This window comes from Mya arenaria, chromosome 9 (assembly GCF_026914265.1).
Source record: "Mya arenaria isolate MELC-2E11 chromosome 9, ASM2691426v1".
In the NCBI taxonomy this organism is placed as follows: Eukaryota; Metazoa; Mollusca; class Bivalvia; order Myida; family Myidae; genus Mya; species Mya arenaria.
The window spans coordinates 24,529,638-24,547,445 of NC_069130.1; the positions used below are offsets into that span (position 1 = coordinate 24,529,638).

Sequence of the window (17,808 nt, forward strand, 5' to 3'; positions counted from 1 at the left end):
AATCTGCACGCAATCATTCATACACATGGGGTATCAGATTCCAACTCCGGGCCGAACAGTTCATGCTGTCTGACGGGGATATCCAGCGAAAAGTGAGAGAGTCATAAATGGATGATTAAAAATATATGGTCAACACTGTTTTCCATAAATAAGTAAAGCCCCTTTAAATGAATTTTTAAGTAGAGGGCTCAGGTTAATCAATTTTATCGTATTAATACAGACGTAACATACTCATCTTATATTTTGGATGTAGACGTTCCAATTGCAATATGGTTTCATCACAACGGAACATAAATACACATTTATTAAGAAACAAGCAAATACAGCTAATGACTATTACAACAACAATGAATGAATGAATAAATGAATGAGTGAATGAATGAATGAATTTATGAATGAATGAATGAATGAATGAATGAATGAATGAATGAATGAATGAATGAATGAATGAATGAATGAATGAATGAATGAATCAATCAATCAATGAATCAATCAATCAATCAATCAATCAATCAATCAATCAATCAATCAATCAATCAATCAAAGAATGAAGCAATCAAAGAATGAAGCAATCAAAGTATGAATCAATAAATTGATACATCATAGATACGTTAACAAGTAATAACACTTTGATTTACGTGAGCAATTTATATCCAGTTTAAATTAGACTAGAATGCTCACTACAGAGTCTCGTATCTTATTTGCCTTCATAATAAGTATAGCCAGCTTATGTAACAACAACACGAATGAAGAAGAGTAACAAATTTTAATATATTCGGTCGGGTACGATAATAACTAGCTATATTATAATCTCTGAAGTTTAACTGACTAACAAAACAGGGTGTACATGTATTACTCGCTGAGTCTCTATATACATCCAAGTCTAGCAAGAAAAATAACCTACGACCACACAGAAAATCATCCCAATACAGGGCTCTCACAATCAATCACGCGCATACCATAAATCACAAAATCTCACTTCAGTTTAGTTCTGCACTGTATGGTTGGCATAACTGGCATTGACCTTAGGTGCATGTGCTTTTTGTTAAAACTGTATACGTTAATATTATTGCGAAACATTTAAGGTAGTTAACACGAGATGAATTTGTGATATTTTGCAGCAAGAACGATTACAGATGTAAATTTATTACGAAAATAAACTTCAAGTAATAGTAATAAGAGATTGAACGAACATAAAATCAACAAATGAAAAAGGTGATCGCACTCCCTCATTTGTATATTCTTTTTTTTTCTAAGAACCTGAAAATTAATTTATGTGATTCATTATGTGTTTGTATATTTTATCTGCTTGTATGTATGTTTTAAGTTCTTTGTAACATTCGAACTAAATTGGAAAAAAAACACAACATTTATTTTTTGAGAAACCTGAAAACTGCAACTTAAATCTACACAATACTACCGACATAGATGTTTATATGTCTGTGAGAATGTTACTTGATATGCATTCATCAAAAAGTTGAATATACTAGTGTTTTTGTTACTTTATTTTATTAGTTGTAAAGAAATCGGCTTTCGCTCATTGTTTATTCAATATACTTGGAAAATCCAAACTAAGTATGACAGCAATTCAACTCAATACACGGAACTCAGTGAAGTTTTACCTTCAAAAGGAGTAATTTCACTTATATGCAAATTGCACATGACTGCAGAAGTCCAAACGGAAAAGGTATGGCTCGAAAATTTAATATAAATGTCAGAGACCACTAAATTAATGAGCTACACATTATAAGAAAACAATGTATTCTAGTGCTTTACGTCCCTCAACAATGTATATAGGTAAAAAGCTTGACTTGTGTACTCAATTCAATTCAATTCAATTAATTATCATTATATGGCCTCCGGCCCGAATACACAATATAAAACATGAATTAAACATAATGCATGAAGTTATGACATAAACAGACGAAAAGCACAGTCAATTTAAACAATGTTGACGTTTTAACAGTGCATAACTAAGGAATATCTATTTGAACATTTCTAGGTATTTGTCCCTCTCTTTAAGAGAGTAGTAAAGATACATGGCAACTATTCTAATTAGATTCACATTGTCATTTGACATCAAAGCATAAAACTTTTCAAGAGTTGGATATTGACAATAATACATATTTAGGTATTAAACATTAAACAACGTTAGAAAACATGTTACGTTCCTCATAAGAAAAATAATTAGTATGTACGTAACCACTGTGCTTTCGGTAAAATGACCCTATCCGGTGTACGAGGACAAACAGTGCCGTAAATATATAATTTAAAACATTAAAGAGTAGATTAAGTAAATCCATATTTTTGTCTACATTTTCAAAGCTCACCCAGCTTCATAACCTTAATAGTATGGGAGGAAGCCAATGGTCTCAGATGGTATCAACATGCTTTGATTCACTTTCAAATGTAAATTAAAAAAAATCAAGTAACAATGAGGAGGCACTTTCAAATGGGTGTACTTTGCCCAACACAACCTCACGCACTCACTACACGTACTTCCAAATGGGTGTACTTTGCGCAATACAACCTCACGCACTCACTAGACGTACTTCCATATGGGTGTACTTTGCGCAATACAACCCAACGCACTCACTACAGGTACTTCCAAATGGGTGTACTTTGCGCAATACAACCTCAAGCTCTCACTACACGTACTTCCAAATGGGTGTACTTTGCGCAATACAACCTCACGCACTCACTACACGTACTTCCAAATGGGTGTACTTTGCCCAATACAACCTCACGCACACACTATAGGTACTTCCAAATGGGTGTACATTGCCCAAAACAACCTCACGCACTCACTACACGTACTTCCAAATGTGTATACACTGCCCAATACAACCTCACGCACTCACTACACGTACTTCCAAATGGGTGTACTTTAACCAACACAACCTCACGCACTCACTACAGGTACTTCCAAATGGGTGTACTTTGCGCAATACAACCTCACGCACTCACTACACGTACTTCCAAATGGGTGTACTTTGCGCAATACAACCCAACGCACTCACTACACGTACTTCCAAATGGGTTTACTTTGCCCAATACAACCTCACGCACTCACTAGACGTACTTCCAAATGGGTGTAGTTTGCCCAATACAACCTCACGCACTCACTATAGGTACTTCAAAATGGGTGTTCTTTGCGCAATACAACCTCACGCACTCACTACACGTACTTCCAAATGGGTGTACTTTGCGCAATACAACCCAACGCACTCACTACACGTACTTCCAAATGGGTTTACATTGCCCAATACAACCTCACGCACTCACTACACGTACTTCCAAATGGGTGTACTTTGCGCAATACAACCTCACGCACTTACTATAGGTACTTCCAAATGGGTGTACATTGCCCAATACAACGTCACGCACTCACTACACGTACTTCCAAATGGGTGTACTATAACCAACACAACCTCACGCAGTCACTACACGTACTTCCAAATGCGTGTACTTTGCGCAATACATCCCCACGCACTCACCATAGGTACTTCCAAATGGGTGTACATTGCCTAATACAACCTCACGCACTCACTACACGTACTTCCAAATGGGTGTACATTGCCCAATACAACCTCACGCACTCACTATAGGTACTTCCAAATAGGTGTACATTGCCCAATACAACATCACGCACTCACTACACGAATTTCCAAATGGGTGTACATTGCCCGATACAACCTCACGCACTCACTACAGGTACTTCCAAATGGGTGTACATTGCCCAATACAACCTCACGCAATCACTACACGTACTTCCAAATAGGTGTACATTGCCCAATACAACCTCACCCACTCACTATAGGTACTTCCAAATGGGTGTACATTGCCCATTACAACCTCACGCACACACTAAACGTACTTCCAAATGGTGTACATTGCCCTATACAACCTCAAGCACTCACTACTCGTAATTCCAAATGGGTGAACATTGCCAAAAACAACCTCACGCATTTACTACACGTACTTCCAAATGGGTGTACATGGCCAAATACAACCTCACGCACACACTATAGGTACTTCCAAATGGTGTACATTGCCCTATACAACCTCACGCACTCACTACACGTAATTCCAAATGGGTGAACATTGCCAAAAACAACCTCACGCATTTACTACACGTACTTCCAAATGGGTGTACATTGCCAAATACAACCTCACGCACTCACTATAGGTACTTCCAAATGGGTGTACATTGCCCAATACAACCTCAAGCAATCACTAAACGTACTTCCAAATGGATGGTTGGACATTGCCCAATACAACCTCACGCGCTCACTACAGGTACTTCCAAATGGGTGTACATTGCCCGATACAACCTTACGCACTCACTACACGTAATTCCAAATGGGTGTACAATGCACAATACAACCTCACGCACTCACTATAGGTACTTCCAAATGGGTGTACATTTCCCAATACAACCTCACGCACTCATTACAGGTACTTCCAAATGGGTGTACATTGCGCAATACAACCTCACGCACTCACTACAGGTACTTCCAAATGGGTGTACTTTGCGCAATACAACCTCACGCACTCACTACACGTACTTCCAAATGGGTGTACTTTGCCCAATACAACCTCACGCACACACTATAGGTACTTCCAAATGGGTGTACATTGCCCAAAACAACCTCACGCACTCACTACACGTACTTCCAAATGTGTATACACTGCCCAATACAACCTCACGCACTCACTACACGTACTTCCAAATGGGTGTACTTTAACCAACACAACCTCACGCACTCACTACAGGTACTTCCAAATGGGTGTACTTTGCGCAATACAACCTCACGCACTCACTACACGTACTTCCAAATGGGTGTACTTTGCGCAATACAACCCAACGCACTCACTACACGTACTTCCAAATGGGTTTACTTTGCCCAATACAACCTCACGCACTCACTAGACGTACTTCCAAATGGGTGTAGTTTGCCCAATACAACCTCACGCACTCACTATAGGTACTTCAAAATGGGTGTTCTTTGCGCAATACAACCTCACGCACTCACTACACGTACTTCCAAATGGGTGTACTTTGCGCAATACAACCCAACGCACTCACTACACGTACTTCCAAATGGGTTTACATTGCCCAATACAACCTCACGCACTCACTACACGTACTTCCAAATGGGTGTACTTTGCGCAATACAACCTCACGCACTTACTATAGGTACTTCCAAATGGGTGTACATTGCCCAATACAACGTCACGCACTCACTACACGTACTTCCAAATGGGTGTACTATAACCAACACAACCTCACGCAGTCACTACAGGTACTTCCAAATGCGTGTACTTTGCGCAATACATCCCCACGCACTCACCATAGGTACTTCCAAATGGGTGTACATTGCCTAATACAACCTCACGCACTCACTACACGTACTTCCAAATGGGTGTACTTTGCCCAATACAACCTCACGCACTCACTATAGGTTCTTCCAAATAGGTGTACATTGCCCAATACAACATCACGCACTCACTACACGAATTTCCAAATGGGTGTACATTGCCCGATACAACCTCACGCACTCACTACAGGTACTTCCAAATGGGTGTACATTGCCCAATACAACCTCACGCAATCACTACACGTACTTCCAAATAGGTGTACATTGCCCAATACAACCTCACCCACTCACTATAGGTACTTCCAAATGGGTGTACATTGCCCATTACAACCTCACGCACACACTAAAGGTACTTCCAAATGGTGTACATTGCCCTATACAACCTCAAGCACTCACTACTCGTAATTCCAAATGGGTGAACATTGCCAAAAACAACCTCACGCATTTACTACACGTACTTCCAAATGGGTGTACATGGCCAAATACAACCTCACGCACACACTATAGGTACTTCCAAATGGTGTACATTGCCCTATACAACCTCACGCACTCACTACACGTAATTCCAAATGGGTGAACATTGCCAAAAACAACCTCACGCATTTACTACACGTACTTCCAAATGGGTGTACATTGCCAAATACAACCTCACGCACTCACTATAGGTACTTCCAAATGGGTGTACATTGCCCAATACAACCTCAAGCAATCACTAAACGTACTTCCAAATGGATGGTTGGACATTGCCCAATACAACCTCACGCGCTCACTACAGGTACTTCCAAATGGGTGTACATTGCCCGATACAACCTTACGCACTCACTACACGTAATTCCAAATGGGTGTACAATGCACAATACAACCTCACGCACTCACTATAGGTACTTCCAAATGGGTGTACATTTCCCAATACAACCTCACGCACTCATTACAGGTACTTCCAAATGGGTGTACATTGCGCAATACAACCTCACGCACTCACTACAGGTACTTCCAAATGGGTGTACATTGCCCAATACAACCTTACGCACTCACTACACGTAATTCCAAATGGGTGTACAATGCACAATACAACCTCACGCACTCACTATAGGTACTTCCAAATGGGTGTACATTGCCCAATACAACCTCACGCACTCACCACAGGTACTTTCAAATGGGTGTACATTGCCCAATACAACCTCACGCACTCACTACAGGTACTTCAAAATGGGTGTACATTGCCCAATACAACCTCACGCACTCACTACACATACTTCAAAACGGGTGTACTTTGCGCAATACAACCTCACGCACTCACTACACGTTCTTCCAAACGTGTGTACTTTGCCCAATACAACCTCACGCTCTCACTATAGGCACTTCCAAACGAGTGTACTTTGCATAATACAACCTCACGCTCTCACTATAGGCACTTCCAAGCGAGTGTACTTTGCCCAATACAACTTTATGCTTTCACTATAGGCACTTCAAACACTTCAAAACGAGTGTACTTTGCCAAATACAACCCCACGCTCTCACTTAAGTAAACTTAAGTGCAGTTGACCTAATTAATAGGCAGAGTTTCTAATCATGCTGTCTGAAATTCCAACGAACTTTATATCAGCAACACAACTTATCCAAAAAGTTATTGTATCTTTTATATATTTAATTATACTGATAAACAAACACTATGCATATTTCGTCAATTGTATGTATACAAATATTTGTAGGCATTCGCGAGAAGGAAAGTAACAAACACAATAATGGTATTTTACTTATTTTGAAAACAATTTAGTCCAGATCAGTATTCCTTTTTGCGGAAAGAAATAAAATGTCTAACGACAATCGCATAAGTGATCACAATTTCATTCTCGAAAACACAACCAAAGAAAAAGTGTATATATAATTTTGTATTTTGGCTTAATAAACAATTTATTGATTACATGTGTGATACTTGTTTCAGCTTTCTTAATCAATTATAGTGCTTTATCCAAGACTGCAACCTGACATTTTTTCCATTGTAGATTCAGGCTGCTTTTCCTTAAAGATGCACTCTTACTCCCAGAAAAGATTTACCACAATTAATACAAATGTTTTCATAAACAAAAAATGGATGAGTGTCGAAAACAAAGGTTATTATGAAAGATACCGAGTTTAATTTGAAATAAAGGTGCGAAAAATACGATATTTATACCTAATGAGACGATAGTAGATCACAGTTAATATTTAAGCATTCACCAATCATTAAATATTTTGGCGTTTCCAGCTATAAAATACACGGTTGCAATCTTGTTATCCGTAATTAATATTTTCCTTAAATGCATTATTTGGGAAGTAGTTAAACGTGTATCCCTCAAAATTAATGTTTGTTTTACATGTGCATGTATTGATTTTGAATAAGTCAAGTCAAGTCAAACACAGTTTATTCACTCATACCATAAACATGGCAAATGGGGTCATATACAAAACATATATACATGGCGGCAGATACATTGTAAATTTCTAACTACAATTCTTTTGATACCCAATACGAGTATCGGAGAGTCATTCACATGAAGTCAGAAAACATTATAGACAATTCACAATGAATAAGGTTGTATCAATAGTAGAAATATTACCTTTGAATTACTTGTACATAAGAAAAAGATAATTTAACAATCGTGTGCCTTATTTGAACATGCGTTTTGAAAAATGATATATTTAATCACATTTGGCGATCGAAATACTGTAAAAGAAGATAAAACCCCTAATATATGAGAAAACCTATCCGAAACAAAATGATAGGAAGTCAAAGGGTTTTTAATTTAATTTTTTTTCTGACATGAGACTTGTTAATAATACATCACAGCTTGTTTCTAACTAACATCATATTACAACAAAATGACAATATTAATGTTTTACATAATCATAATCATTTAAACTACAGCACATGTCATACATATATGTTTGTGAAAACTCTGCAAATCGACAATGATTAACATATAACTGCAGTACATAATTATATTTACATATGCAATACATACATTAAAAAAACTAAAAATGATGAATGGAAATTTACAAGCACTTCACTATATATAACTATCAATTCACTATATTGCATATAGTTACTTAATTTTTGAAAAAATAATATTAACAAATTTATAAAGATTATCTGTGTTTGCTTATTGCTTGTATTCATTAGTTTTTCTAATTTAAATGTATTGGGGTGTCTATAAAAGTAGTGTTTTAGAAACTGTTTTCTTTCATCGTCTAAGTATTGACATTCAAACAAATAATGAAATTCGTCTCCTAGTTTGTTATTTTAGTGAGTACATAGTCGTTCGTTTAGTGGTATTCTACGCCATTTGCCTATTTCAATAGGCGTGCTATGTTTTCTTGTTCTAAATTTGATGAATAAAAAAAACTGTTAAGGGTGTCACGTTAAATTACCTAACGGTAAATGCACATCCATAAACGGACGTCCACATATCCACACAAGCTTTTCCATAAGTTTGTTTGCGCAAACTCACAATCTATACTTATTTGACATTGAAAGGACAATATGTCCCCTCACCAACAGCATCATAAACAGCAAGGTGTTTCTGTACTAGTTTGATTAGCTTTTTGCATACCTTTGTTAAATCGAACTTTTGTTTTGGTATCTTGTCAATACAATGTCCGCTCCTGGCGATATTTCTTAAAGATCGCTTACTATGTGGTTTGTTACAAATGCATATTGGGATACGGAATGGATTCAGACGATTTTTATTTTCTACATGAGCATTATTTTATTTACAGACACGAATGCGTTGACGTAACGTCTATGCGACCCTATCCCCTTTACCGTGGGGAAATGACTGATTGATACATTATGATACCAAATGAAAGTGTTTATTAGATTATTTGTTATATGCTGTAAAAATATACCATGCTTGCCTCAATACACATGTTCTTGTGTTAAAAAACAAACTTGGTGATATATGCAGTTTATATGACTGTCTTCATTAAAATAGTAACTGTCATCCGGGAAATTATATATAAAGTAGATTCTCCTATTTGAAATGCTGTTAAAGGCTACTTGAAATATTGCCGAACAGTTACTTTAACGACATATACATTGGTTACATCTCGTTTTCATTGGAAGAACCACACTCTGGTTTCCGTCCTGTTATTGTTTTAATAAGTCACGTATTATGACAGATTATGTTATGGCAACCCAGAATAAAACGTTGTAATGGAATGTGCATAATAGAAATGTTCTGGTTATTTTATCCTGCAAGAGAAACGCCAGTAATAAAATGAAAACTATAGGGCCGTTATGTGGGGTGGAGGGTAGGGGTTTATTTCAATATATGCTATTATGGAGACTATTAGCCCGATTTCAATGTCATATCACATAATTATTCCTATGGTGAACCTCCAATAAATATCTTTTTTCCAAGCTGATTCTGACAAAACATGGTTGCCAGGAGGGGGGGGGGGCTACTTTTCACTATATGTATATTTGGAAAATGTTGAAAATATACTCTTCAGAAACCATTGGTCTGATACTCAAACTATTTTTCACTTGGAATGATTCTTAGGGGAACTTTTATCATTTACAAATATATATATATATTTTTTTAAATGAATATTACTATATAACCCTTATTGTTTTACAATCATTGTAGATATTATCCTCGTGCACTTCACAGTAGAAATGTGCTGTATGAGGTTTGGCCCTCGTTACTTTTTAAAGAAATTACATATTTTCATGCCCTCGTTTCCTTCTTTTACATAAAACGTTAATTAAAACGTAAAGTTTGTTTACAAATTTGGTCAATATATGTTTTAAACATAGTTTAATTCTCAATTATTCACACTTATCGAAATGGTCAGTGAACTTATAAAAGGTATTTTTGAAAAAACGGGTAAAACGCTCAGCGTTCCTGTGAAAATGTCATTGTTTACGTCCGAATAGGAATATTATATCCGATGTAATGTGATCCAAAAAAATATAGTAATAAATAACAGTACTGATATCATAGGGAAAATAATTATTGAAAATCCCAATTAAAAAATTTCAACTCAAAGCAATTCGAAAATAAAAACCATTGACTTGAAATGTTAAATTACATGATAACATAACAAAATGAAGACAATCGTCGTCCTTGTTTATATTAACTACTTATAAACTTTTGAAATGTTCTGTTCTTTTTTAAGTGTCATAAATCCAGTTTTTCCTGCTTAACCGCATCGGGTTCTAAGGCCTAAGATGTCGATAAACTATGGTAAGTTTGACATAGCAAATATTTGACTGACCCACACACAAATTTATTTCACATAAAGAAGCCGGCCTAGCATAAATTTTATCCAAGTTCTACAGGTCACAAATGTAATATATTGGGTTGAAACTTTGTCCTTGCGAATGTTTGAGAAGGTTACATAAGGCTGCATTGAGTAACTTTCATTAAGCCAATAGACACGGCAAGTCCAGTTCCGAGCAGCGATGTTTTATTAACACGAATGTAATTTAGGAAATCGGTAAAGACTCCGTCTGTATCATTTTCGATCTTTTCTTTGAACTTTTCCAGCCGTTTTGTTACAAGTTCGTCATCGGATGTTGCATCAGTTTTCTCTACGGCCTGTATCGGGATGTAATTCAATGCATATCTTGTTGCTTCCTCAATAGATTCGTTTGAAAAGAAAGTATCTCCATTCCTCCGTTTGATGCTATCTATCGCATCTATAATGCTTTGTACCTGTTGATCTTTCTTACCCTTTTCTTTACAGTCATTGTCAATAATAACAATTTTCCCTCCTGTGCAAAGACTTTTCAATTTTTCGAGTGATTCATGACAATCAGTTAAGTACTTTTCTGCAGTTTCTTCTTCCTGCGTGTGTGTAAGAATGATAAAGAGAAAATTCTTGACATTGGGTCCAAAGAATTTGATAAAAAGTTCAACGGCCTTAACTAGTTCATCAGAAAAACGTTCTGGCTTCAACACAAAACCAACTGCTGAGAATCCAGGCAATGTTAAACTTATGGCTTTAAGGACTCCTTCTCTGATTTTATTTTCTGTAAGTTTTGTGTCACAAAAGCCGGGACTATCTACAACTTCAATTTCTCTTCCAAAACGTAACCCTTTCTGAAACAGTGAAACAAGCTTTGTATAGCAGCACTATTTAATTAATGTGCAAAGATAACGACATAATTAAACAAAATAAATACTCAACTAATTCTTACGGTCGCATTAAACATGGTAAAATAACGCTTTATATTTTTCTTGCAAGGGATGCCCTCTGTAGGGATGCCATAATTTTACCATGACGGTAGCTACATGTATAACCTTCTAGAAACCTTATTATTAACCTGATGGAAAGTGTCTCAAAAATTAAATAACCCGACTTCCTCACACCTATAGGTCGCTCCGATTTCGATGACTATCATGGCTGGTATATGAAAATTTATCTTGGTCTTATATATTAAACGTTAACTAATCTGCAAGCCAACGAACGAGCTGCTGTAATAGGTCTACTTGCTCAACCACACAAATACAAGTGTAACCACCAGGATGGTCTTTTGAAATGTGTAAATAATAACTTACCTTTCGTGTAACAACTTCCGTTACTGACATGGAACTCATTTCCTCTACGAAGCTTCCATCTTGTCCATTTTGCAGTCCTAGAATGGAGTTGGCAGTTGCACTCTTTCCATGCCCAGTTTTACCGACAAGCAACAAGCGTATATCTGTTATATGTTAATGAGAATATTGTCAAAATAAAGATAAATCATAAAAAAGAAATTGGCAAATGTTTTTCTAATTATTAAGACACAATTAGTTTTTCGTACGAAACAGTTTAAGTTCAATACAAATAGTTTTAACATATAGTTAAGTCACAAAATACTATTTTAAAAAAAACTTCGAGCCCGATTTATTTTCAAACTGTCTTGTCATACCTTGATAGTTATATTCATTTCATTAAATATTCTGTTAACTGAGCATATAAAAATAATATATCATTACCGATAAGTAATTTATCCGTTAATTTAGTTGTAATCACCAAAATAAAAACTGCATTTTTAAAAAATAATTTTTTTTATGTATATGTCGGCTTAATTTAGCATGTTCAATATATTTCAGACTGCATATAATTTTTATTCAATTCAGTGTACCATAACTGCGTACTTAACGGTCGAATTTAGTGATAATTGTTAAGGAGGTTCACATTTGACTGTAAACACATTACTGTTAGACACGAAAATTAACAAAACACTCACTAATAAGATTATTCATGGAATTACATATACCTTTAGAGAACATAATTGTTACGATAGTTACCTTCGAAAGAAACACTTTGAAAATATAAACCTTGTATATTACGTTGCAGCATATGCGTAAAATATCATAATAGCACAATCAATTCTTTATGAAAAGAAAAGTTTGCAGCCAATGGCGGTCTCGAAAGCCACTTATGGAGACATTATATTATTCGAAAATATATAATCCTGTCTCCAACTGATCTTATTTTCAATCAGTAGTTTTCCTGATGCTTAGTTAATGCTATGAATGCCATTTACAATGTATGTTTCATTGATGAGAAGTTTGTTAAAAGATTAATGAACATAAGTATTCAAGCAAAATACTTAGTATAGTGACTACATCGACGTTTTCACAACTTTTTAAAAAGCAAAACAAAATATTACAAGACCCCTTAATTGTCTAATCTAAATAAAATAATTTATTTCCAAAAATACAAAATCTTAGATAGCTACCTTCTGTCCTAGAGGGTCTGCGCCTGAAATATAAATAACTACCTACAAAGATGTTTTACGATGCGCATCGACGTTTTATTGTTCATACATGTTCATTTATTCCTGAATATTCATTCGAATATTCTACACATAAAACACAATCAAATGCTATTTGATACAGCAAGTGCATATTAGATAAATAAATAACTTAAATATCCGCCAAGTATGTTACAATGTAACAGAAACTGCGTGTCACTTAGGTTGTAGCGTTCGTTGACCTTTTTTAGTAAACTATTGTCATAAAGTATATTCAAGATTGCTCACAATATCTCTCTTCTAAGATGTTCAATCATTTCTTTTTCTTGACCTATTTGCGAAATATCTACGTATTTAATAGATCATGTAGAACAGTTTTTAACACCAACGAATTCTGCATTCTCATTGGAATAAATAAAGCACTTTAAGATGAGACAAACCCTTGTTTTCTTTAGTTTTAGCTTATATGTTTTAGACGCTGTCATGTCGATATATGTTGATAGTCGTCGTGCATAAGATTATTTCTTTGCCACAATAGATTAATCACATAAATGTTGGGTACACATATCGCAAGCGACAATATGTAAACCGGTCAGACGAATCAAATACAAAAACACCAACACCAACGGATGATTGCGCAGCTCATGTTTTAAATTTGACCGAGTAGCATTGTTACCGATCACAATACATTTCACTTGACATATCTACAACACATTGCTTAACTATTATATGTTTTCTAAAAATCACAATTAAAGCTGACAGGAAATAGCTCAAAACGAAAATAAGTATAACTTAAGTGACATTGACGTTATTATCTTCCAGTTTCTGTATGCACCGCAGCGTCCTTCTGTGATAAACAAGTTAATATATCCAACGCTTCTCTTCACTGAACAAGTTTCACAACAAACACACAAAAGTGATATGATCTTTTATTGATGGCAAATACTACGTTTTTGTATTTTTGAGGTTTAATGCACGGATATTCCCGTTGTTAATGGCATGATAATATAGTTTTAATTCAACTACCTACCCAGACACTTCCATTTTTGCGTCTTCTCTTTGATAAATGTATTTTTCATCAGAAGCTGGAAAACAAATTTAAGATTATACATATTTATTTAAGCCTGATTGGAATTACAGCAATATGAAGATACAAATAACTAACGAGTTCATTCACCAGTACAGTCATAAGCAAATGGCTCGTCTTTTATCATTCTCACTTGTTACAATTGGTTATAAAATAAAAATACGATAACACGATTTATCTTAATTTTTTTGGATTCACTGGTCTGAGTCTTTGCTTAAAACTTAGACGGACTGAGACTAGGTCTCTGACTACATATATACATTACATTGGATTGATATTTATACAAAAGGCTACAGAAAAAAGCTCAGTAGCAAAAGGTTTAAACATAAACCCGGTTTAGTGGCACTGGACAAACGCCAAATACATAAAACACGAAATCACAAACACGAAACACAGAACAGCACAAAACTTTACAAACAGCACAGTGCATACATACTATATATGCATACATTAATTGATAGGTTTATCAAGAATTGTTAGGTACCGCCTTGGAACGGTCAGTAAAATTTAAATTTACTGGTGGTTAGAACCAGTTTATGTGCACAAACCTCACTCTTGACCTTCTTGTTTTTAACTAAGTTAGTAAAAAAGTAAGTTAGTACACAATTCACATTCAAGAACTTTCAGCGTTTTTAAATATTTGTTAGAAAACAACTGATTAGAATTTCATTGTTTATGGTTCAAAAAGAGAAGGATTGCAAGAACAGTTCCTGCAATTGAATGTTCAGGTTTCCGTTTAAAAGTTAAACATTCTTATTATCACTCTGGTTAAATAATGTCCTTTAAGGTCACCTTGATAGAAACATGAAATATATATATTGAAATAAGCTATATTATATTTTCGTTTTTGATTTCATTAGCACCAATTATATACACAGTACTTAATAAGTAAGACTAGGTATTTAAAAAGTAAATTAGGAACTGGTACGACATCAGAAGCCACGCTTTGTGATACCGAATGATCCTAAACACTAAAATTGAAGATGCTCTTGAATGATTTACCAAATAAATAAGGACGTTTCGTCATATTAAGCATTGTTTACGACGACTTACCTCAAAGACGGCCTTCGGTATACTGGATGAATTTACATGAATAGCATTGTGCTTAGATAAGCTATATTTTAGTACATACTTTCTAAACGTTTAAAAAATACAAACACTAAGCAATTTACCTTGTTGAAGTCTGCGCCTAAAATATAATAAAATACATTAAACATGACTTCTTTTACATTTCACTTCAAAAACAGGGTTTCGTTGTTCAAGTCAGAGCCTGGCAATTTAATTTTGGTGATCAATAAGTGATACATATATATTGTGAACTTTGACTAAAGCAAACATTTTTTTCTTTCTATAATATGCCATGAATCTATATAAAATGACAATGTTTATTGTAGTTTTTCAGAAAAGTGCACCAAATTGTATGCGAACGTAACGCCTCGTTTGGTTTGAAATTGAGGGCGGGTGAACATTTGAAAAAAGTGAAAAATATTAGCTTATTTATTTCACTGTTTAGAACAGTGAAATATCAATTTTATTTCAATAATAAATTTCTTACTAGTTTTGAAGGAGATCCGTAACTTAATATGTTGGGCTAAACCATTTTGAAAATTATTAAGAATTATAAATAGCGTAAAATGATGGAAAATGAAATAAAAAAATAGATATTTTACATTACGAAATTATCAATTAAGATAAACTATTGATAGAACGATAGGCGAAATAAAAACCTAGTTAAATGTAAAAGAACATATTGTTATTTATTAAACCTGGTCATGATATTTAAAGAACATTGGATAATAATAAACAACAATGTAAGGTGAAAAACATGCATTTTAGGAATGGTCTGTGTCAAATGAATCAACATGTCTAATGTAAACAAAGATTGCATAGCGTACCAGAACAACAATTGATATTCTGAGTGTAAGGAAAATACTGAAAACAACGTCTCAAGTTGGCTTAAAACGTTATTGAATACCAGCTCGATCAGGCAAACAAAAAATAATACCATACAATGATTAAGGAAAGAAGATCTGTGACTTTGATCAATAATGTACGGACATTAAGATGGGTTGTGCGAGACATAGAGGATTCATGCAGAGAATATTAACATAAAAATACCTACTCAGGCACCTCAAACGTTTCACCTTCACTTGCAGTAAAGTACTCGTCATCTGAATCCAAAAACCAGATACTTTGTTTAGCTGATTTTGAAACGCAAATAAAAGCAAAAATAATGAAATGATAGAAATATGTAAATGTAATTAAAGTAATAGTACATGCACATCGTAAAAACTGATAAGAAATATTGCTTCGCTGCATAACAAAACCCGGACAGCCTTTTTCAACGGTGCCCATAACAGAGGATATAACTATCCGATTTAGAATTCTTTTGAAAACGTTTTGTTTGTATTTTGGACAGTGTTTCGATTGCAGACAGACATATAATCATCTTGGAACCACCATTTTGTTTATTAATTATTGTTAAACAACAGAATATTCAAATGCTACTGTATATAAACGAAGACTCCCCCCCCCCTCCCCCTATATAGAGGCTGAACTGCTGAGATTTGAATTTGAAATCAATACCGGTTGTTAGATGAGCGTTAAAGCAACTCTGCCCAAAATGATCAATTTGCAAAAGAAAAAAAGAAAATTGTCGAAAACTGTCATAAACTTGGTATTAATGTGTACAATGCATTAAAACTTACTACAACATAGTTTACAATTTAATAAAATTTAGCAGTTATTTCGTATTTTTCTGTTGAAAAAGATTACTTGGTATGTCTACCTATTAGAATTCATTTCTTATGCGTGATTGGCTAGTCGGTGTTATTACGTGATATTAACGAGTTAGGTGTATAGCTTTATTATGTCACCCGTTTAGAGTAGGCCGCCGTTGCTCAGTGGATACGACGCTGGACTGCAATTTTGGCGACACGGATTCGAACCCGGTCTCCGACATAATTGTTATTTTTTTACATTTTGGTACTTTTTTACAGTTATGATATCAAAGCGTAACACATTCTATTAAATAATTGTCCGGAGATTCGTTACAGAAAAAACTTTGTTGGAGCCAATCTGGTGTACAGTCCCTTTTAAGCTTGAAAGCCAAACCTATAGTAAAGGAATTAAAACTACAAACAATAATAACTACATGTGCTCTTTCGTAACGGTATTGAATATTCTGATACTTAATTGTAATATAAGAATAAACAAAGCCTTATCAACGAAATATATTGGTCATACTTGAATTAAAGGGAAATATTAACAATTATTCCGTTAATGAATGCCTAGGTTGTGAATGTTGTGAATGTTCTTATATAATCAAATTATGAATATCGTTAAAAATATGTAATTAGCTAGATAGGCATGTCGTTACAATCAGATATTTACTGAGATTCATTTAATTTACTGGTTATATTTTTTTGCGTTTTACGAGCGGATGATGAGTAGTTCTGTTTTAGCATAACCTTAAATTATATTAATAAAGATAACATATATAACAATATATATATATATATATATATATATATATGGCTTTTTTGTTCTCCTGAGAATTTTGCGTTTCAAAACTTTTCATTTTCACACACATAAAACAAAAACAGAAT

The 17,808-nt window shown here is 34.8% G+C and overlaps 1 protein-coding gene across 1 annotated transcript; it reads right to left on the bottom strand.

Annotated features, from left to right (window-relative positions):
* Positions 1-10,034: 10,034 nt before the first annotated feature.
* LOC128203715 (uncharacterized) lies at positions 10,035-16,367 on the bottom strand. Its single transcript, XM_052905241.1, has 6 exons — positions 16,323-16,367; positions 15,373-15,389; positions 14,144-14,198; positions 13,099-13,121; positions 11,930-12,072; positions 10,035-11,470 (listed from the first exon to the last, which is right to left on the bottom strand). Exons 3-6 carry the CDS (start codon positions 14,155-14,157, stop codon positions 10,763-10,765), a joined length of 888 nt encoding a protein of 295 aa, XP_052761201.1. The 5' UTR covers positions 14,158-14,198; positions 15,373-15,389; positions 16,323-16,367; the 3' UTR covers positions 10,035-10,762.
* Between the last annotated feature and the right edge of the window lie 1,441 nt (positions 16,368-17,808).